The following is a 23,133-nucleotide window of genomic DNA, read 5'->3' on the forward strand; positions in this document are numbered from 1 at the left end:
TCAATTTATGTAAATCTTGATTACAGAGTATATTTTCATTGTTTATATCTTAGTCTGATTTAGAAATATTTTAGAGAGGAATGTAATTTGGGTAATAAATATTAAAAGCACTTTCTATAAGACAGTTCTTAATGACAGCATGCTTTCATCTTTTCTGAAGTATGGCATGAGCCTTTGTTTATATAAGGATTTAAAATATTCACTGTATTCAAATATGTGGTATGGATCTGTGTCCAGAGAGAAAGGCCACCTGCATGTTTTGTGTTTGTTTTGATTGGCACAAAACTAAGAAATCTCGATAGGGTTAAGCCTCGGGTGACTCCAGAGAAATGGGTACCTTGCTGTTGGGATGTGTGTGGATTCGGTGGTCTCAGCGCAGTTCTGCTGGATAAGATGCCTACATAAAATCCTGGCACATCTGGTGCTGAATGGCCAGGTTGCTGGCAGCGTCAGTAAGAAAGGTCAAGAATCAGTTGAGGATGAAAACTTTCCTGCCCTCTGATCTCTGCATGCAGGAACTGCCAGCCAGCAGTAACACCTTCCAACCAAGAGGTGAACAGGAGGAATGAGCATATCACCCCCTGGTTGGTATTGCATAATTTTTCATTAAAAAATAAAAAGCAATGTCTGCTCTTAGTCTGGAAACTTTAATGAATTTCCTTTCACTTTGTCCGCCAAAATCAGTAGCTTGCAAATCATTCGGAAATTTCTTTACCCGTGGTGGACTTGCGTAAGGGGTCTTTCACAGTAAGTGGTTTGAAAAATGAACCGGAGGTCACAGCTGGCAAAGCAGAGAGGTGAATCTATTTGCAGAGCTCCTCCTTTGGGCTGTACAATATGATCATTATCTAATTATTTGGATTGATAAAGTTAAGTCACCTTTAGTGATTACCAGACCAGTCCATCAGCCTGCAGGATCTTCCAGACAGCACTTTGGCAAGACCTGGTCGAGTATGTGGTTGAGAACGATGACTTACCAGACCATTGGGAATAGACCCCCTGCTGTGTTTGGGGAATTGTCTGCAAGTCATAAAAAGAAAGAATGTAAAAACATGTTCCTGAAACTTAACTTCTAAGTTGTTAGAACCATGCTTTATTAGTTGCCTGCTTGTCTAAATGCTTCTGCCATCATTTCAGTTGTCGTTTCTCCCCCTTCTGCCTCTCCTGCTGCTGGTGGTCTTAACATGTTGATATCCAAGCTGGTGTTATTAGGTCTTATATTTGACACAAGCCTGCTAAAGGGGAAGGTAAAACGGTTCACGTGGGCATGAGGTGGCTGGTTAAAAGAAGGGAAATGGCCAGCACGCCAGTGTCTATGCAGGCAGGTGTATCCGAAACCACCAATAGGTTTTTCTTTTTCTTTTTTTTCCCCTTTTGTCCAAAGAGATAAAAAACTGTAATTTTTGACAGAAGATACTAGAAGTTAAGATACCTACCTTAACAGTCAGATTTTGGAGAACTGTAACAAAGGTATGGGTGTTTGAATGTGGATTTAGGAATTATTTTTAAAACAACACAGATAAAAGTATCTCTGTTTCTGTAAATCACAGATAAAGGCTGCTGATTTACTTCAACTCTTCTAGCTTTAATTTTTGGACTTCCTTGCTCCAGCTATGAGGAGGCCTGCACTTGTGAGTAGTTAGGTTAGATCTGCTGTTGCTGGTAACAGCTTATCCTTGACATTTAAATGATGCGTGTTGGTGTTGGGCAGAAGAGTGCTGGTGTTAGAGCAACAATAATTATAGCATTTATTAGCTGCTGCTGTAGAAGAGGTCACATTGAAAAATACGGTTGCTATTTGCTGTTTTCAGGAGGTACTTGGCTTTGGATTGTACTTTGAAAATGTCCTTAGGGCTATGTTTTTTTCTTTCAGGAGGGTTGTGAAATACTTGCGTTGTAACTGCTTAACTCTGTGTGTTCTTTTTCTTGGTGTGGGGAGGTGTTTCATCATGTGGCCTTTTACTTGGATAAACATTTGGTGCAAGAACAGTGTTAGAAGCACATTATTTTCAGGTTGTATTTTTAAAGTAGATTTGAAAGCTTGTCCCACAATATTTAAGGCTGTTCATCACATGATGTTCAGCCTTTAAATGCACAGTGACATTTGAAGATCTGAGAGCACTTCAGGCTATCAGGTGTTTCCTCCATCAGCCCTTTATGTTGCTCTCTAGCTTATTGACATTGTGGTGGGAATGCAGCCAGTTTGGATTGGTTTTGGAAAAAATACTTGGGAAGGAAATGCTGAACTTAGGTGTAGAGAGAGGATTTTTTTTTAAGTTTTTTTTTAATGTCTTCATCTCTCTTTAGTGTATATTTGTTGCTACCATTAACAAAATTACCCATGTGTAGCCTTGTGTTTGCTTGTATTTATCTTGAAAATCTGACCACTGGCTTTGAAAACAACTTGCAATGTTGCTTGAGATGAACTGTGAGAATACCACACCTGGTGACTATAAATAAATGACATAAAATAGGATTAACAAAGTATGAACTGGAATGTAAAATGAATCTGGCACTTAAATTGCCTATTTAGTTGAGTAGTGAGATATGACAGGAAAAGCAATATTTATTTTATTGCCATTACATGGTGAAGAGCCCAGATGAATACGTTTCCACGCAACTGTGACTCCAGTCCATAGTGACTAGTTCTGAATTAAAATTAAGAGGCTAACTGTGCTTTTGGTTGCAATATTGTACCCAACATATACCGGACTAACTAGTGTAAGTAAGAGCAATCACGTATTTGTTCTCTCCGTCAAGGCAGGTTTATGCAAGTGAACTACCTGCATAGGGAAAGTGGTGAAAATAAGTAAATTAAAATATGCAAAACTGACTTGATGAGGCAGTGCAGTTAGTGGCTGTTGAGCGGTTTTGGCAGCTGACTTTTCCATACATAGGCTTAATTCAACCAACATTTAATCATGTGCTTATGCTCATCTGGTTTACTGAAGAGTTTAAATATGTGCTCATGTAAATGGAAATGAATCATATGCTGAAGTATCTGTGCAAGTACTGCTAAATAGAGGTGGACTGCGAAACTGGAACAACAGAGCAGGGGGCTGTGTGTTTTTCTTTAGTTGCTGCTGTTCCTTTCTTCAGATACAGCTGTTTGCATTTTCAGTTCTACTTAATCAAGGTTTGGGAATCGAAAAACCATGATGGCAATGAAGGGAGAGACAACAGTTGAGAAGAGCAGCCGGTGAGCATACCTGTCAGATGAGCTCAGAAGCGGACCTTACGAAGATCAGGCATCTGCCCTACCATCCAGGTGGTATTTGTGTCCATGGGGTCAGAGCTTGGAGACTTGCTCTGTTTCCTGGGGCTGTGTGCTGCATCCAGGAATCTGTAGCAGTTGAGAAGAGGCATTGCTCCAAGCAGACAGAGTTAATATGGATAAAGTGCTCTGGGCTCTTAGCAAAACTGAAGGGAGATAAGGAAAGTGGATGTCAAGCGACACACATCTAATCACTGAAGAAATCCCTGCTGGAGAAACAAGGCTTTGTGTTTCCTCACTAAGAAAGGCTGCTGAAGAAACCATGAGAAATGAGATTGAGATCTCATCTCGATCTCTTGCTGTTGCCAGACATTCCCTATCGTGATTGCATTGGGTGGTTATTTACAAGAAAATGTTTTAATTAAATTATCTTGCTTTCTAAAAGGATAAATACCTTTGTGTACAAGATGGTGTGTGTACAAGATGGTGTCTCCTGTTTGTCACTCTGAGATGCTTTGTTCCCAAGAAAGCCCTCGGTAGGTCTTTAGGAAATCCTGGAACTGAAGTGGCCTGATGTGCATGGGGTGCAGATGGAAGTGTAGCAGAGTGTCAGCAGGAGGGCAGGGGGAGGAATGAACAGTGTTTATCTATCAGAAGTACTGAGCACCTGCACTTCCCTGCGCTTATGGGGAACTTATGGGGTATGTGTCTCTTAACTAGGGTCTTAAGAAATGAGTTTTGGCAAACAGGTTTGGAAGCATTAGCTTTGTGGGGGGTTGTAACTTTGCAGGTCTGTGTGGGCTGACTCGTGAATGACAACTGAAATAGCTTTCTTCATAAAGATGGTGTTGGACTGGATGGCAACATGTAGATCAAATAGGTGTTTTATACTGAATATTTGCAGATGAAAGAAAATCAAATTCTTCCCGCACAAAAAGGAAGAGTAAGTCTGATAATGTGTGTAATGTTTGAGTATTCATCTTTTAGCTGGTATACAAAATGCCTTTTTCAGGAGAAGCTGTGATTGATGCTAGCTGGCTCTTGTAGGAGACTTTCAGAAGTAGCTTTATATAGTTCCAGTTTTGCCACGTAAGTTAAAGTTATATTTGCACATTTATGTACATGTGAAGATGCAGTTGCAAGCGTGTACTTTACCAATTTGGTGCCATAGAGTACACTCCAATGGTTTTCTTAACATAGCAAAGTCCTGCATATCTGCAGTAAGATTACCTTCCAAAAAAACCCACCAATAATCGACAAACCCAAGAAGCTGTAGTTTCTTATTCACACACATTTGTGAGGAAGCATGCAGCTACCTGTGCAGTTTTTCCAACAAAAAAACAGACGACGCTTTTAAAGGGAGACAAAAAAAATCCTCCTTAACCCAGTGTCAGCGCTTCTCCTCTCCTGCTCGGTTTTAAGACCCATCATGCTTTGATGTGCTACAGCATTTCCTGTCCTCGGGTGTCTGTGAGAGATGGTAGGAGACAGTCTCCTTGAGTTGCCTGTGACTGGGACCTGAGCGGAGAGAGAAGGGCAGAGTCGCAGCTCCGGGAAGCTGCCCCGCATGGTGCCTTGCTTCTGCACGGCTGATCGTGGCCCCCGATAACGCCGCACCTGCAGATGGGACATGAACAAATACATGTGCTGGTGGGAACATCCCCCTTTCTCTTTGCTCCGACCCTGGAGGACAGAAATTAATTTCACTGCTGGTTTTTATGGAAGATTGTCATGAGTCTCCAAAAAACATGTTTAAAGGCGCATTGCCATTCATTAATGCTCTTGCGTCTGCTGCTAATACATATGTTTCAAGGCAGCCGGAAATCTATTTTTGTTCTTTATTTAACTGTCCTGATAAAAGCTTAGGGAATGCATTTATCTGTATTTGTAAAAGGAGATGGAATGAAGAAATCTTTGTTGGTAAAACATACTACTTGGCAGCGTTGGTTACAAACATTAATGGAGCTGTTTGAATAAGTGACTTTACAAACCTATTTTTGAAAATCATTTACTCCCTGACTGTGATACCACCTTCAGAAGTGGTCTGTTTTTCTCTCTTTTGAACAGATGGTTAAATATTTGCTAATGCAGTTCAATTTTATCGCAGCTTTTTTTGTGTTTATCTTTCCCCTCTGGAGCAGTTAAGTGGGAGATAACAGGAATCCCATTCAGTTCCTTCAGTTGCCGCAATACCTGAAGAGCTGCACTTCCAAAGGAGAAGCGGGTGTGCCACACCAAATGAACTTTAAGATGTATTTGCCATTCGTACAGAGTATCAGTCTACAGTGATGCATGTGGGTTTATAGAAAATGTAGGGGAGCATGCATAGTGCTAGTCTTGGTGTGATCTTGTTTTGTCCATAAACTGTAGCAGGTAAATTTAGGAAATCGCTCTCTTGGACTTCTTAAATGTGGCAGAGTTCCTCGTGAAAAAGCGGTTTCTGAAATAAGTTGTGTTACTGGGTTGCAGCCCTCCTTCCAATAATACACTTTCTTTACATCTGAGAGCAAGTATACTTGGACTTCTTCAAGCAGCAGTTGAAATAATTGGAACAACTTCTGTGCCTCACCAGAAGAAACTTGGTTAACTGAATAATCAGTAGCTTTTTTTTGTTGAATCTATTCATGAAAACATTGTTTTCCAGCGTACTGCTTAGTTGCAGTGGGAACTATATATTTAAGGATTTATGTAAAATATGAGTTTAAATCTTGCCTTACAATCAAGAAAGTATGCCTAGTTGTGAATTTCAAAGGAAATGCTGAATTTTCCATGAACTTATATATTTTCATTTGCATACTAAAATCAGCTTTAAATTTGTATGAATGGAAAGGGAAGGAAAGAAATGAGTCTTACAACAATGAGAACCCCTTCGTAGCTACTCGAGTGTCGTTTTTATATGCTGCTCCCTCATTTTTCCCTAAACTGAAACTGTACAAAAGGGGCTGATTTACACTGTAAATTCAGGCCGAACAAAATCCAATTGGAGCTCACTTGAGCACTGTTTTGATGTAAGATTCAAAGCTTCTGCAAATTTATTTTATCTTCTACACTTGCTGATCTCCTGCTTGTAAATCCTGTTGAAGGAGAATAAAAATGAGTGCAGCCTGATGGGAATTTAATGTCTGAAGTTCAAAGCAGTTTGCACATCAGAGCAAATGTCAATCAAATTAACATCTTGCAAGCTAGGCAGGGAGCGCGTTTCTCCATGGGGAAGAGATCAAAGTTGGAGTCGCAGCTCTGTTTGCTCCCTCGGGATGCAGTTTCGATCAGTTGTTCATTAAAGTGAATCCAGAAAGAAGGGCTTTTTAGAGGGAGGCAGGGAAAGGGGGATGGGGTGAGTGGGCCTGTCGTCAAACTGAATTTCAGCCAATGTCTTTTGCTCTTGCTTAAGTAGGTACAAAACCTAATTACATCTAAATACAGGCTTTGTTGCGTTTTTCTGATAAGGATTCTGGAGGGTTTCCTGAGCGTTTGCTGTGGTGGTGCCACCTAGAACATTTTGGGCTGAATCTCAGAGGAGACCTTGGTCAGCCATCGCTGTTACCGTCTGGCTGCTGGGAAAAGTGGGAGAGAGACACTGGTAAAAGTTAAGTCTCCTTTGTGCAGAGAAGGGGTGGTGATCAATGCTTGTCTGCAAATCTTAAAGTTTTTGATTTTGTAACTTCTTCAAAAGCAAGCGATGGGCAGATTTGAAAAACGCATGGAAAACATGCAAGGCAGAAACATGTTATAGGAAAGGTAAAACCAGTAGTGACGGCCAAGAATATAAGCATTTACTGTAAATGCCACATGGCAGTGTCGAGGCTTTAGTTTTAATTGTTGCTTTAGCGGCAAAGATTGCCAAATAGGTTAATATTGTGTTCTTAATTGAAATTATTTAGAGGCACCCTAAAGAAGCACATGGAAATTCTCCAGTGTGATTAAAATGACTGCGAAAACTGCAATGTAAATCTTCCACAGTGCTGCTGTTGCCCAGTTTCTGGTCTTGGTTTTCTGAAGGCGTATGTTTGCGATGGGAGCTGGTCTTTTCTCAAGGTCCTCATATTGTGGAAGCAGTCATGCTTTACAAATACACCCCATTGCAAGGTGCCAAAAGTCAGTTATAAGGCAGACGGCACCTGAAAAGAGATTTGAAGTAGATATCCCACGTGGCTCAGGATGACAAGTCTGTCTGAGGGCTGGTCTTTAATTTATGGGGTTTAAAGCAATTCTTCTTATGCCTATTTTATTTATATCATTTTGCCATTAACTGTATTCTCTTCTTGCTACTTGTGTGCTGTAGCAAGAGAAAGGAGGGGGGCTGGGCTGCAGGATTTTTTAGCTTTCCTTTTCCAGCTCTGCTGCAGGTAGATTAGGTATCTATATCCTCATTTTCCTGATGGGTAACATAATACTGGCTTACTGAGAAAAGCTGAGGAACTGTGTTGATTTTTGCGTTAATGTGCTTTGACATGCTGCAATAAATGTGCAGTGTGAATAGGGGGTTTATAGCTGGAATACTGATCCCCTTGGCCTGTGGTGATGAGTTTGGGGCCGCAGGAGAGCCTGTGGCGGGGCAGTTGATGGTGATAACTTGATTTTTGCCTTCCTAGAAGGCATGCCAGAATTGGACCTGGTTGAAACCCTTTGTTAATATGTATCATGGCTGAGAGACCTGAAACTTGGTTTGGCAGCTTTGTGTGTATGAAGAAGTGATGTAGTAATATGCTCAACATTGTGAATCAAGATTCAGACAATTTCTCTGCCAGGTAATTTAAAGGATGCACATGTCACACTGAGTGAGTGTGAGCAGTAAGTTTTGGCATAAAATAAACTCAGAGCAGAGGAAGATTCCAGATGATTTTGAATTAAACCGCAGCATTTACTGCCCGTGTTCTGAGATATGAATATGTTAGTTGCTAACAAGGCATCCTGTTGCCATCACTAATAGACTTTGATAGGAGCACTGGGACAATTAGCTAACATCCTGAAGAGTCATTATTTTTCCCTAAGAGTTTGTTCTTTAGTATTGCTCGGAAATATTTCTTCAGCATGGAGATGTTTAATTTGCAGTTGCTACCTCTTCTCCATCTGGTTTCGCCCAAAGATAAACATGCTTTTTGTGAAATCCATCCTTTACCAATTGATCCTAGTCTTGAGATTCCTTAGCCAACAAAAAAACCAACTTTTTTGTTTGCTTGGTAAAAGCTGTAATTTTTTGAAGTGGTTACATTTTAATGGGGGTAGGAAAAGCCACGGCCCTGATCGGAGATCTACGTTCCCATGAAATGTCAAGGCTTTTCCTCGATGGAGGGGACTTTGGGGAGTTTTCAGAGAGCAGGTTGCCAATAATATCGAGCAGCTCCTGACAGAGTGGGTGAGCCCATGCAGAGCTCCGCAGCATCACAGTTTGGCTGCTTTTGGTGTCTGACATAGATCTTCCTGACCTTAGAACCTGATAGTGGTGGTGTCTGAGCAGGAGGACAGGAGGCTTTTCTATGAATCTGTCCACCCAGTTCTCTCTCTTCCTTGCCATGAAGAGTGAGGATATGCAGAATTCGTCAAAAGCTCTTTGCCCCTAACTGAGTCTTGAATCAAAACACCAGCGCCAGTGGAGTGCTGTTGATTATGCTGTTTTGGATAAAATACCAATAGCACTGAACATCTGTGTCCAATAAGGAACCCACAGTACTTTTTTGTATAGCAAAGAATTCAGCTGCCTGTTCTTGTTCCCGCTGTATATGGCATTATTCACTTCGCTCATCGCTGGCTGGTTTGATGTGTTGAGCAGTTGCTGCAATTAAAGATGTTTCTCCAGTGATGAACAAGTTCATAATTGCCTCTGTTAGGTGAGGACGGAGGAGGGCAAGCGGAGTTAAACGTTTGTTTTTATGCATTGTAACCTGAATATGTCAAAGCCTGAGGTATGTAAAATATTTGTAAAGAGATGAGAGAGAGCATTTGAGAACAGACTGCTCTGGGAGTCCCTGATGCAAGGACTTGCACTCTTCATCCACATTTGCATCTATGTGGTACAAGGTTTGAAACTCAAGTTCCCCCCCCCCCAATTTATATATGTATATAAAAAATAATTGAGCCAGATTGATAAAGCTATGTTTACACTGCATTTATATAATTTTTAAAGTGTATGGAGGGCAGTTAATTATTTCCAAATATATATGACTTCTCCCCCCCCCCCCCCCCCCCCCCCCCTTAAGTTTAGGTTTGAGAAGGGATCAAAAAATGTTGGTGCCTTGGTAACTCTTTACCTGTTTCTTGGTAGTATCGTTCATCTCCTTTAAGAATATCAGTTAGTTTAAGATGCATGTAGTGTTTATGGATATAGATTAAACTAATTTCAAAGCATGCTAGTTTAGGCAGACAGTGTTTTTATTGATATTTGTATGTGACAGTAAAAATACTAAAATTAAAGAGTTAGTAATCAATAGTGATCACTTATTGCATGTTCAAAGATTTGGTTTAATTAGAGCCTTGTTGAACAGAGCCTCTAGTCTGATGAGCTCTAGTGATGTAAAATTAGACTTCCTGGGACTCTGGAAGAGTCATAAAATCTAATCTGATGTTAAGAACAAAGAAGTCAGTGTCTGAGGTTTTGTTATGCATTTGCATAAACTTTTACTTATTTGTAATTCAGAAAATCATTAAGGAGTTTAATAGTAAATTCTTGGGAAATTACTTTTACACTTGAATGACAAATTCCTTAACTTGTGAGAAGGCTGTGCTGTACTCTTCACTTGTAACAGAAGTTAAACCTCTTGCTTTAAGCAAACAAAAAAAATCAGCCCAACCTTAACTACGGTTATACTGGCATGGATCATGTACAAAAGGCAAACTGGTGGCCCACGTATGCAACAGCCGTGCTGCTTGCAGTGAGCTCCAGCGCTCCTCTCAGGGCCATTTTCCCGGTTTTGTAACGCTAAAATTGCTGAAGGTGGATCCACTTGCCTACAGAGGTGGTGATCTTGAGCCCACTAACGAATATTTTTCTTTTTTTTAGCTTTCACTAAGGGGTCCTAAAAGGTTTTCCTACATCCCACGTGCAAGGATCCCATAATGAGAGATGGAGTCTCTCAGCAAATCCTGCATCTGGCTGACTTGGGGCTGCTGCAGCTCCATCCCTGTAGGATGAAATTATTTTGAATTGGGCTGGAAGAAAATATATTGGATTAGGGGAGGTTTAGTTTGCTTAAAAAGACTTGCTTCCTGTAGTCGTAACTTGAAATTTCCTTGTGGTAACCAATTCCATCTGTCTGTGGTTTTTTGTTTCTGCTAATTGTTGTTTTAAGGAGATGATTTAAAAGTGCATTGTTTTATTGTCTGTGTCTACGAACCCCAGCCCTTCCAGCAAGCACTCTGTAAGGACAGAACCAGAAGATCAGTGTCTTTCCATTCTTACTGGGCACCGTATTTGTTGAAGTAGTTGCAACTTACTGGATTTTAATTTTTTAATTAAAATCTTCCACCAGAAGAATGGTGCTTGTTTTTCAGACCACTACTGCTTGCAATGTTTTGGGCCTCCACTATGTGATAGCATATATACATTGGGTGTGTACATGCACATGTGCGTATGAAAAAGCGTAACATCAGCTTAAGCAGTTAAGTGCAGTTGACAATAAGCAACTAAATAAAGAACCTTAAGCACAAATATGATGTGCATTGAGCTGAATGGAAGGCATTAGAATGGCGCTGGGTGAGTGGTATGTAGCTAAAAGCAAGAGATGGAAGTGCTGTTAATATTAAGTTGGTCAGTATCCTTTGATGTAGCTGTTTTTTGTGTAATTTGCTGGTTTAATCTTGACAGTATTGAACAAACCCCTACTCTGCCCATTTCCTTTCCAAGACTTACTTGCTATTAGCTTTCATGCTGGAAAGGCTCTTTGTCCAGAACGGGATGTTATGCATCCCTCGCTTGCAGTTCATTGTAATTCCTTAGGAATAGGTTGATGGTAGAAAAAGTCTTTGGTAGGAAGTAAAGAGGTTTTTTAAGTACTAGAATAATCACACCAGAAGTCAAATGTCATCAAAATGTTCAAGGTCATTAAAATGTTAACAAATAAAACTGGCCTATGTAAATGATACAAAATGGCATTTGAGTCCTTGAAAGCTTCAGAAGCGTTTCTAGTTATTTATAAACCTTTAAAACCCTATTTATTTAAATTTTGTTAAGGCATTGGTTCAATTATATTTTACTGTCATTAGAACTATGCACTAGAATGCTTTTTGCGTTAGAGTTATGGCTGTATTGGAATTATTTAATGTAACCAGACTGTAACAAAACTTCAGACTATCAAGTTCCTTCTGCTGCTTGGAATGTAAATCCTCAGGTTTTGGTGCAGAAAACGGGTTTACCAGTGTTCTATTAGATCTTTTGCAGAAAGGCATAAAGAGGAAATCCTCTTCATGCAAGACACTTGGAATATTTTTTTTTTTTAAGGGAATGATGAAGTAATAGCTCTGGTGGAAGAGTGTCTAGCAAGAAAAGGTTTGGTTCAACAACAGGAGAAAACAGTTCCTAATGGCATGCCTGGATGCTACGCACACTTTCCACGCTGGAACCTCTACTGTTTAAATCTAGATGAAAGAGCACTACTGTTTTATGATCCTGTCTTTCATGGAATATTGTGGAGGAAAATGCAACATATCATTGCAGAGAGCAGATACAATCCAACCATGATGAGCTCATCCCCCCTATTTCTGGGTTTCACAGTTTTTCTTGGACCCTTAAAATACATATTACATTGGAATTTCCAGAATCGTTAATTTACATTGAAATTTCAAAAAGGTGTGTTTCCATTGTAAATGCTGTGTAGGTTTAATAGGTAGTGTTAGGTTGCTAATCCTGTTGTTGTCATTTCAGATTTGATGGAAATTTTAACACCAATGTTTCTAGAACTATTAGCTGTGATAGACTGTCTACAACTGTCAACAGCAGAGCCTTCAATCCTGGACGTGACTTAAATTCTGGTAAGTAGTATACTTTTGGGTTTTTTTCCTTCTCAGAGTTGGGTTTTCTTTTTTCCATTAGACTTTAACATTTCCTTGGCCTAGAGAATTAGCATTGATTGCCATAGCAACAAGCTTTTATTTCTCCTTGAAACTGTCACCCTGTTCTTAATTTGAGATTTCATGATTGAAAGATGATACCTAAAGTAATGCCCTTAGTCTAAGTACTTCATAAAAATGTCATGAAGATTTTATTCCAGCCTACCATGGATAATTTTGTTGTGGTTTATGCACTTTTTATTTCTTTTTTCTTTTTCTTTTTCTTTTTTTTTTTTTTTCCAAGGCACTTTCCTTCCCAGGTCTGTCTGCTTTGGCATCAGTAGTGTCAGCTGCTGAAGGAGCCATGCAAAGAAGTTTCTCTGATCTTCTTAGCTGAGTTCAGCTAATGTGAGACTGTGTTCACAGCGATATGCAAAAACTATGAAGTATAAGGACATCCTAAAATACTTCCTTTCTTTGTCAGGGCATTTCCATCTTTGACAGTCAGTACATTTGTTTGGCACACTCAAAGAACCAAAATATATATGACTTATCTCTGGAAAAATTCAGCTTTTGGTCCTCCAGTGCCACAAGGCTTTCTTTTTTTCCATCCTAGTCAACTTGATATACATGAAATACATGGATTTCAGTTATTTTTAGTCATAGTTTTGTCCAGCTGTTCCATCTTACTTTTTCAACTTTTTATGATGCCTTAGTGTTGTAAATTAGAGAACACTATAGGCTTTGCAGATTTCATTTAGCGTAAGTTTTGGAGCTTTTTTTGTTGATTTTACTTTTTTTATTGTTGTTGACAGGTAACACAGACTTGAGGACTTTTTTTATTTTAATTTTCATGTATCTTTTGGAATAAAGTACTGGTTAATTTTTTTTAACTTGACTGATAAAGTCGCAGACCCGCCATTCTACCCTCACCGTGCACAGAGCATTTGCATATCTTACAACAAATAGGATGAAAGAACCCCAAATTTCTCTGTAGCCTGTCTTAGTGTGTCTCTTCTTACAGCTTTGCTTTCTGGATTTCTAATGTAATCTTAAAAAAAAAAAAAAAAAAAAAAAAAAGTAAAACCCCAAAGCAAAGTGAACAATCTCTGTAGGTTCCTTTCCATCCCATCTATCGTACACCACATCTTGAATGCAGGTGCTGGCCAGGCAAGCTAATTTCCTGACATATGTCTCATCACCATAATTTCTGTAGTGTTTTCCGTCCTAAAGATAGGCAGTCTTTGTTCACTTACTACGATTCGCTGGGCTTTGTTTTATTTATAAGCTATCTCTATATTAAAACATACAAACAGCTTATTAAAATAATGTTTAAAATCACATGCAGTTGTTGATTTATCAAAATAATTTTTGAAAGCAAGTTTTCAAACTGTTATGAAAACAAAGCATTGAATGAATCACTTAGGTTTTTTTACTTAAGTTAAAAACCCATTCTTTTTCTACTGCTGAAGATGGATGTAAAAGAAGTATTAAATAAATATTCCTTCTTCTTGAGTGGTGGAAAATGAATAAGCTACAGTTCCCCTTAAACGTTTTTTAAATTTCTGGTTTGAATTCTCACAGAAACAAAGTGAACGCATGTTCAAGGTTCTTGCTGTCCTGGCTTGACAGTAAGACTTGAGTGCCTCCTCTTCCCTTGCCTCCGGCTTGAAAGCTTCCAGATGAAAGGAGAATCTTCAAAAAATGGCATTGGCAGAAAAGGGCAGCAGAAGAGAAGAGGGAATTGGAGTGATAGTCAGAACAGGGAAGTGCTTCAAGATTTATTGACAGCAGACTCTCCTTCGGCTTTCCTGTTAGCAGCTCTCAGAAACACAGCCTTTAGGGAGAAGTTTTTTATTAGTGAGAAAATGCCTGTAAGAGAGAAGTGGAATGGAGAGAGTAGATTGATGCAGAAAGATGAGATGAGCACAGTTTTATCTGAGAAACAAAAGTTGGTACTGGGTACACACCTAGTGAAGTAAGAAGTTAAGTTTTCTGTAGGCAAGTCCTCACCTCTTGTGCGAAGGTATTTGAAAATCTGTGAGATGGTGGCTCCCACCTTCTTTGCCCTGGTCCTCAGCTGAGAACGTCAAAACCACATGAGCTCCACCACCCCAGCAACAGAACAGGAGACCAGTGTGGCTTCAGGGAAGGGTTGCTGCCAGGAGGGTCAAGCAGAATGATGCTGGTGTGAAGCTGGACATTGCCCACATCCAGGGCGGTGTCCCTGTATCCCTGCAGAAGTATTTGGGTTTTGGAATAAATGGATGTGGGAAGGTTTAGGGGCAGGAGGCTGGATGGTTTTTTTTGTGAGTGGAGGGTATTGTGTTGGTGGTATCTGTAGTATTGCTTATGTAGCCATGGCCCATGACCTGTTGTGCCAAAAAAAGCTGTCTCTGCCCAGAGGAATTCATGGTCTAAGACAATAGTTGGCTTGAGGCAGACTGGGGGCATAAACAGGCTGGGGAACATTTTTGTTTAGAAGGGCAGAGTGCTGTCAGTGCGTCCTTAGAGCTGTGAAGATGGCTGTCAGGTTAGAAATGTTTTTTAAAAGTACTTACTTAGTGTCATCTCTCTCTTGAAACGCTTAATTTTTTCTTACTTCTGCAGTGACCTAGTTCTGTGAAACTGCTTATCTTAAAGGATACACTTAGGACAGAGCACCTTGTCTGCACAGGAGATGCTTCTCAATAAATCTATGTGTGTGTATGCATTACTCTAAACTAAAACTGCCTTTGAAAGAGGATAAAGATCAAACAAGAAGAAAGTTCCTCTAATCTCGTATTTTTCTTACTCCTCTTGTAAGTGTCCTCATGTAGAGCTACGCGAGGAATATCTGTTGCACTTTGGAATCAGACTCTGCCTCAGCCTGAATTATTTTTCTACTCTAAAAAGCCTGAGAGTTTTTGGTACATCTGGGTATTTTGATTGTGGTTTTTCTCTCCTGCCTTGCTTTGCCTTTTTAGACTTAGAGGCAGCATGGGAAGCCAGTGGCTTCCCCAAAATTGTGTCATACTGTCTTTCACACTGGATGCAGCATGTTGGGGGGGACCCCAAGCATGTCAGCCTCCTAGAGAAAGGGTTTGGAAGCCCTCTGCTCATCCAGCCCAGAAGCAGGAGCTCTTCTGCTCTTCTCTAGTTTGCCCGCAGTTTCCAAATCCAGCCTGGACTGTCCGTCAACCTGATTGTCCTCTCAGATGGGTTGATTGTTTCATTCTTAGCGTAAAAAAAAATCCCATGCGCCTGTCTTTTTTCCAGCATGAGTTTTGTAGTTTAAATAATCTAGCCTATAAAAACCTCTCAGCAAAACATAAATTTAAACTCTGCTCTGTTCGGCCTCTATCTCAATTCTTTAAATGTTAATCTTGGCCCACTCTGCGCACAGCTTAAGAAAGTGGGATCAGAGTGGTGAAGTTGTAGGTGTCGGAGTGGAATGGAATTTGCACCACAGACTCCGGGCAAGCCACAGGAACAGAGCCTGGGAGCCCTCGGTGCAGACAACAGTTTCAGCTTCTAGTCTGAACAGTGTGTTAAGAAGGGCAAGTGTAGCTCATGAAACTCCAAAACATAAAGAATTTTTTTTTTCCCATTTTCTATTGGGTTTTTTTATAATATAAAAAGAAAATAAACGTTAATCTTGGGAAAGGGAAGAAGAAGAAATAGATGTATGTCTATCTTATCTCAGCCCTTCAAAACTAATGCTTTTGCTGCGTTTTTTCTTGATATTAGGTGACATTTTTTAATGTTTTGAAAAGCTTTTGATTTATCTTGGCTTGAGTTTTTGGATTACTTTTAGCCATTACTACAAAATAGATAAGGAGAGAGTCTTTATTCTTCAGATGGGATTGCGGGCTTCGGTTAGTTAGATGAAGAGATCTGTCCTCACTGGTATGAATAGTCCTTTATTTATTAGACAACAAAATCTTACCCAGAGCCAGTGCATTATGTTATCAGATTCCTTTGGTTCTTTTATTTTTTTTTTAAATAAACAAGGAACGAGTAAATCTTTCTCCTTCTCATCCTTCAAAGTGCCGCAATGTCTGTTTCAAGTCAGGTGGCTTTAGCAGAGTGCTCTTCTCCAGCCATATGCAGAGGTGGTATCAACTTGCTCCATAAATTTTGTCTGTGCCTTATTCAAGGTGGTGATCATTTAAAATGTGGAGTGCCTGGTCATGTTCCTTATATTGCTGTACTTTAAACTGATGGTTCAAGTGAGTTAAAATAGTTGGGAGGTATTTGAGCAGCAGAGTTAATACCCCCCTTCCAGGTCCTTTTAATCAAGAAAGCTGGGTTCATTCCTTCGAATAAAAAGTTTTTTTACTTGTTTCCCCTTCAGAGTCAAAAAAGCTCCCAAGGAGTGAGCAGGGCTCCATCCTGGCTTATGCCATCAACAGAATTTTAATTGGGTTTGAGCTGCAGAGCCTTTTATTTCTGGTGAAAGTGCATCAGCCAGAATACACTTTGACTCAGAAAATCCTGGATCAGATTTGTAGGTCTGGAGAGTTAGAGAATGTCTTTACTTGTAAAGTAAACACATTTGCTTGCTGCTGTTGTTTCTGGGGAACACTAAAGCATCTTCATGATGATTATTTTTAATAGAGGTACTTGTCAGAGAAGAACTGCAGTATGTGTGTTGCACAGAAAATTGAACTTTTCTTCTTTGCAGACCATGAGGTCTGCAGCTCGGTAAATGTAATGATAAAGAGGACTATAAGAACCTCTTTTATAATGAGCAATTATGTTCAGTAGTTCCTTTTTTTTTTCACTGACTGTTTATGCCGTTCTTTGAAGATTAATTAGTTAATGATTTGACTATGCTTTGAAGATGTAAAGTGGTATCTAGAAGTACTAAGTGTTATCATATCACATTCCCTTTGAAGTTTTATAAACCCTATCACATAGGGTTTCTTTCTAAAAGTCCTTTTTGCCTTGTGATATATTTATAATTAAAGAGAATGATCATTTCAAATACTCTCATGTTAATACTTTCCAACTTTTTCTGCCTGTGGCACGATTTGGGGTCAGATAGTGCTGCGTTGTAAGTGGAGGGGACAGATGTTGTGGAGCGAGTTGGCAATGCCAGCTCATGGGCAGCAGCTCCCAGCTGGCCGGTTATATCCCCAGCCTGTGTCTGGAACTAAGGGATTCCGCTAAGATTACTGTGTTTATAAGACTTGGACTCTTGGCTTTCTCCAAGTAATGTGGTATCAAGGCTGGGTCTTTATTTAGTGATGCTCACTCTAGAAAAGCAAAATTATTATGTTTATTCAGTATTACAGAATACTTTGTAATTTCTATTAGAATAAGGAGATGGGTGCCGCCTTATACTTGCAAAAATATCTTGAACCTGACCAGAAGATGAAAAAAGTAAATGACTTTTTGAGTTAAAACGGGAACCACAGGTCAAGCATATGGAGCCTAGAAAGTGAGGACCAGTAGAGATGCCCTGCACACACTTCTGCTGGTGCTGCCAAGGGTGTAATTTTGACAGATTTAGTCTTTAGCTATAGTCTAGGCATGCAAATCGTCTTACAGTATGTTTTTTTGTTGGGTTGTTGTGATTGTGTAACCTGTACAGAGGCAGGCTTTGCTGGAAGGAGGAGGTAAGAGTAAAGTACAGGCAAAGTTTGGGGTGAGTAAGGTTAGGCTGAAAAAGAACATCTGCTGGGTGTCCTGGCAGGGAGCAATAAATGAGGAAATATCTATGGGGCATTCTTACAGCTTTAGTGCATGGAAAATAAGAGTGCACTTAAAGAGAAAAAGTATGTATTTCTCAGCTGTAGCTTATCTGCTGGGAGATTGACTTCTGTGGTTGTAGGAAAAAAGAGACCAAAAAAACCCCAAACAAAGAGTTACAATACAATTGGTGGTGGAGGGGGTGCGGGGTGGCGTTATTACTGAACTGACATACTAGCTGAAGGAAAACGTGAGCAGAACTCTGTGAAAAGGAGGGATAGCAGAGAGAGGCACTAAGGCTGTAAGGGGTTTGAGGTTCAAAACCAATTATTTTGCGGGGAAAATGAACTTTTAAATCCAGATACTCTTGTGGGTAAATAAATAGAAAGTAATGACTAAAAAAAACCCGCCTTTTAATTATCAACTCCTTTGCTGTTGGTGAAATTAAACAGGGCAAATTATTTCATCCAGGCTTTAACTGAGTGCTCACATGTCTGATTTGAAAATACATTTTTCCAGTTCTGTAACCCGTAACAATAACTTAAATCCCAGAAATTCAGCCTCTTTATGCAAAACAATTGCCATACTTCACCCCTGGAACTATGACATCCTGGTGGCCAGACATAGAAAGGATTTAAATGTTTGAGAGTCTCATGTCCCTCCCGGCCTGCAAAGCAGTGCAGTCAAACAGCAGTTCAGCCGTAGTGGTCTCGCTGAAAACTGTGGCATCCAAAAGAAGCACTCGGTACACGTGGCAGACACTTCTGTAGGTACTCTGTGCCTGCACCTAAGTAGACAGCAACTCACTCTTCCATTTTTTGGCTAACTTGCTACATTACGCCTGCTGCGCGATGTAGCTGTGAGCTTCTCCTCTGGCAGATGGACCTGGGCATCAGGGAAACCAGCAATGACCTGCACATGGCAAGTGCTCTGCTGCAGGGTCGTGGTGTGCTTGGCCTTTGGTGACCTTATTCATGTCAAAGTCTCACTGTATTACCTTTTTCTAAGTTTTTTGTATTGCAGGAGAATGGATAACGTTGATCTGCATACACTGCTGAAAGACAGTGTTGCTTTAAAAAAAAAAGTGTGTAAACAGGATTTTCTTTTTTCTTCCAAGTTTTCGATACTTTCAAGGGACTTTTTTTTTTTTTTTTTTTTTTTTTTCCCGCCAGGTTCCTCTTTGCAGCTTAATAAAGGGTTATCAGATACTTCCCTGGATTCCCACAGCTGTGGCCATGCAGTGTGTTCCCCCGCGGGAGAGCGTGTGTGGGCCGTGAGCACCGGTGCTGCACGTTCTCCGAAGGGACAGACTGCCCAGCCCTCCAGGAGTTCAGAAACTAACCTGGGGCTTTCCACGCTAGATTTCAGAGAGGAGAAGAGGGTGGGTGCTTTGGAGGGGGATAAGGAGAGGGATTTCTGGTAGTCCTAGCTATAAAAGCTAGAAATTCGGTTTGGGTTTATTTTGTTTTTAATTAATACTGATTTTTGCCTGAAGTTTTCCATGGTACCTAAATTTGGCGATATTAAAATTACAAATTGCTTTGTGTCCCTGCTACGCAGAAACGGTTGTCTGTGACCGAAGAAACCTGCTCTTTGTACCGATCAGAAACGATGCTGCTAAACTGGTATTATCCTATCAGGTGTAAAAACAAAACAAGAACTTGGGAGAAGTTTAGAGGCAGCTCGAAGCAAACACTGTTGGGTAGTTTGTTTGACATTTTGTTGCGAGGGCCTGGGTGCTTTCTTTGCAAGTGTGAAAATTCATGAGAGAAAAGATTCCTGCTCCCCAGAGCATCACCAGGCTGATTTTACCTGTGCGCAGCGGAGAAAGAGAAACGAGCTTTGGCATCTTTGTTAGGAGTTGAACTGGTGTACCAACTTGGAGAAGGATGAGGAAGTGCGAGTTGTGAGCAGAGGATAGCTCTGGTTCCAGACTCAGTCGTTAGCGCACTGGGAAAACCCTCATCAGCCATTTCACATCTTGTTCTTGTTTCTTCCTCGGTCTATTGAGGCACCAAATTCTTCAAAACCACAATTGTGCAAAGCTGCATCTTTGTACAGAGTCCAGCAGGGTGCAGCCGGGACTTCCACTGGGACTGTGGAAATACAAAAAACTGTGGAAATACAAAAAACTGTGGCAAGAGTCAAGGGGGAAACCCACCAAGGTAGTGGGTTTTACAGGGTAATTATGCTGAGCTGGATGTGGAGAGAACGTCACTGCTGCAGCCAGTCTGGGAAACTTGAGTAAGTGCCAGACTGTTGAGGATGTTGAACTTAAACTACACTGTGTGGATATTTTGTTGTAGAATGCCTGGGAGGGTTTGAAATGTGCCCTGCAGTGATTTCCAAGCCAAATATTGGGGTATTTGATAATGAGTGAGATGCAGGAGATGAAACCGCCTGGCCGATTTCCAGTGTCAGTCCTGAAGGAAATGCCAAAAGTGAGTGCTCAGCAAAAGGTGCAGCCCTGTAAATCAGAGCTGCCCTGTGCCAGTTCTGGCTAGTTTTGTAATCAAAGAACATGAAAGGAGAAATAGCGAGGAAGTGCTTTTTTTTTTCTTTGTGGTTTGTTTGTGGGTTTTAGTTTTGGGGTTTTTTTGTAATGCATTTTGAGCTGGTACGATCCGTTTTAACTGTTAGGTAAAAATGAAAGAATTCAAACATGGAGGTTTTCTTTTCAGTTTGCCGCAAGCACAGACGATGATTTGCCCCAAGTGGAATATAATCCCGTTACTGCCACGGTGGTGAGACGGTTTGTGCCTCCCATGCTGATGACTTTCTGTTCCCTCTCTCCTGGGAGGGTTTTTCCTCTCGCTTTAGAGGACTCTGCCAGCCTACAGCTGCCCAATGCCATCGGTGTGGCAGAGCTGGGGATCGCGTGGGGTGAGCGGCAACCCCTCCATGGCTGAGGCTTGCAGAGCGAGGCCGAGGTGCGTGCTCCGGGTGGCACCTAGGGCACTGCCGTCGCCCCCAGGGCAGAAATCCCAGCGCTGCCTCTGCCTCCGCTCGTTCAGACACGGTTGTCCCCACCTGTGCTCTGAGTACTCGGGATTTCCGCAGTATCGCTGCACGCCGTTGGCTTAGCTTGGTATCTTAAATACCTTCACAAGTTACTCGTTGGCCCTGGGGCAGCTGCTTTATTTGATTGTTGGGTTTGGTGGTGGTCTGTGGGTTTACTGGTGTAGTCGGTTTTGTTACTATCGCCAAGCTGCACCTTTTGAATTGCTTTTCTTGTTGTGTTCAACAGTGCTTCCTTAGAGATTATTTTAATGAGAAAGCAAGCACGTTTTAAGGAGAATGAACGTGGCCTATAAACTACAGGAGGGTTTGAGATCTCTACCCTACGGTGATATTCTGAGCTCGGTCCCTGCTTGACTACATGACTTGGGAACATGTCATTTACCTTCTTTGTTCTTCACTTTTTGTCTATGCAAGGAGTAACTAATAATCACCCGCCACAGAGGAGTCTGAGAGACTTGGAGGAAAGTTGCGATATAGCTGCGAACAACTGTTACTGTCATTCTTCCTGAATTTTATGATCTTGGTGGTGATGCTCATGGTGAGGATGGGTGGAACCAGCATGGAGCCCCCACCCACCAGCTGGCACTTGGAGAGCGCGGCCACTGCATAACCCTTTGGGGGAAGATGCGGAGAAGTGGCTCTCTCTCCTAGCAAGCAGTACTTGAGAGGCCACAGCCTTGTTAATTATGGCACAGGGATAATGAGAAACTTGGAGAAATTCTTGAGTCCCAAGAGTGGGAACTATTCCTATCTACCCTTACACAAACAGGAGAGCATGGGGAACAAAGAGGAAAAAAGACTTCCCCCCCCCCATCCCCCCCTTTTTTTTTTTTTAACCTTTTCAGCTGTTTCTGTACGGTGAGTTTTTCCTTGACCCACATTTTTGGCATGTTAAACTATTTTTGCTAAATGTTCCTGTAGACGTATTTAATCAGATGTCAGAACAAGTTATGTTAACAGCTTTGGATACAGAGCTGCAAGCAGCAAACCTATTTAATATTTTGGAGTTATTTCAGTATAAAGGACATGTGATTATTTTTTTTTTTAACGTTAGGGGTTTTTTCTTTATGAAAACTATGTGGACAATGTATTTATCATTACATGTAATTGTATGTGTGTATACATATTAGATATAATTGCCTTAATCTTTTCCTTCCTTGCTCCTGCCTTGACTTCTCGGGACCCAGTTATACTTCAGAGATTCAGGAACTGTCATCGCGCATTAAAGAAAGTCTGTCAAATCCAGTGCTAAGTTTTCAAAAGACTTTAAGTGTTTGCAGATCAGATGTGAAGCTCTGTCCGTTCTCAAACAGAGCCACTCGTATTTCGGGTTGGGAGCCGGGTTATTCTTCTCTAAGCACATACAAGAGGTGCCTTGAATAAACGTACTTCCAAGTTTGACCTTTTTTTGTAACTCTACTTAGTTTTTCTGTTTTTCCTCTCCAACCTTCAGTTCTTGCTGATAATCTGAAGTCTAACCCAGGGATTAAATGGCAGTATTTCAGCTCAGAAGAAGGCATTTTCACTGTTTTCCCAGCCCACAAGTTCCGGTGCAAAGGCAGCTACGAACACCGCAGCAGGTATGATCTGTTGTCTTACAATTTGCTGGGCAAAGCACTAAAATCGGATTCCTCAAGCGCTGATTTCATTTCAGTGCTACGCTTTGCCAAGATGACGGCATTCGTGAGTAAGTTTTAATGGAGTCCCTTGAGTTTTCTTAGGTTTGTTTTTTAAAGCTCTGGTTTTCACTTTTAAGAAACTTTGAAGTAAAATAAAATTGCATGCAGGTTCCTTACCTCTCCCAAATCAAATAAGCTGTAAATAGCAGCTTATTTGTAAATTGTAGGTCAGCCTATAGGCAAAATTTTACTTTTCTTTGACTCGCGCTTGGCCCCTGTTAATGAAGTAGTGAACACATATTCTACTGGTTTGGCAGGTGCATCGCTTTGGCGAGGGGAGCGTGGGAGGGTGAGGGACTGGAAGGGACATACGTAGAAGCATTTCTCCAGTCTCCACCCAAGGTTCAAGTGGCACATTGTGGATAGTAGAGAAGCAGCAATAGTGGAAACATTCTTTTTCTACTAAAAAAAAATGTAGAAAAAAAGGATCAAATGGTGACAGGGGGTTCTTGCACAGGGTTATGTTTCTGTTGTGTGGGTGTGAAACAAAGCAGTTGCAGGGCAGGATTTTTCCCTGGCTTTTGCTGTCATTACCGTGGGACTAATAGAGACTCAAGGGTG

General features: G+C 40.9%; 1 protein-coding gene across 2 annotated transcripts in view; it reads left to right on the forward strand.

Annotated features, from left to right (window-relative positions):
• The window catches only part of CACHD1 (cache domain containing 1), a 121,038-nt gene that overhangs the window by 61,668 nt on the left and 36,237 nt on the right, over positions 1–23,133 (forward strand). For both annotated transcript variants that reach the window (XM_040610627.1, XM_040610628.1), the window contains exons 4-5: positions 12,072–12,178; positions 22,347–22,473. In XM_040610627.1, the coding sequence (XP_040466561.1) occupies positions 12,072–12,178; positions 22,347–22,473 (234 nt within the window). The remainder of the gene's footprint in view (positions 1–12,071; positions 12,179–22,346; positions 22,474–23,133) is intronic.

This window comes from Falco naumanni, chromosome 11 (genome assembly GCF_017639655.2).
Source record: "Falco naumanni isolate bFalNau1 chromosome 11, bFalNau1.pat, whole genome shotgun sequence".
Taxonomy (NCBI): Eukaryota; Metazoa; Chordata; class Aves; order Falconiformes; family Falconidae; genus Falco; species Falco naumanni.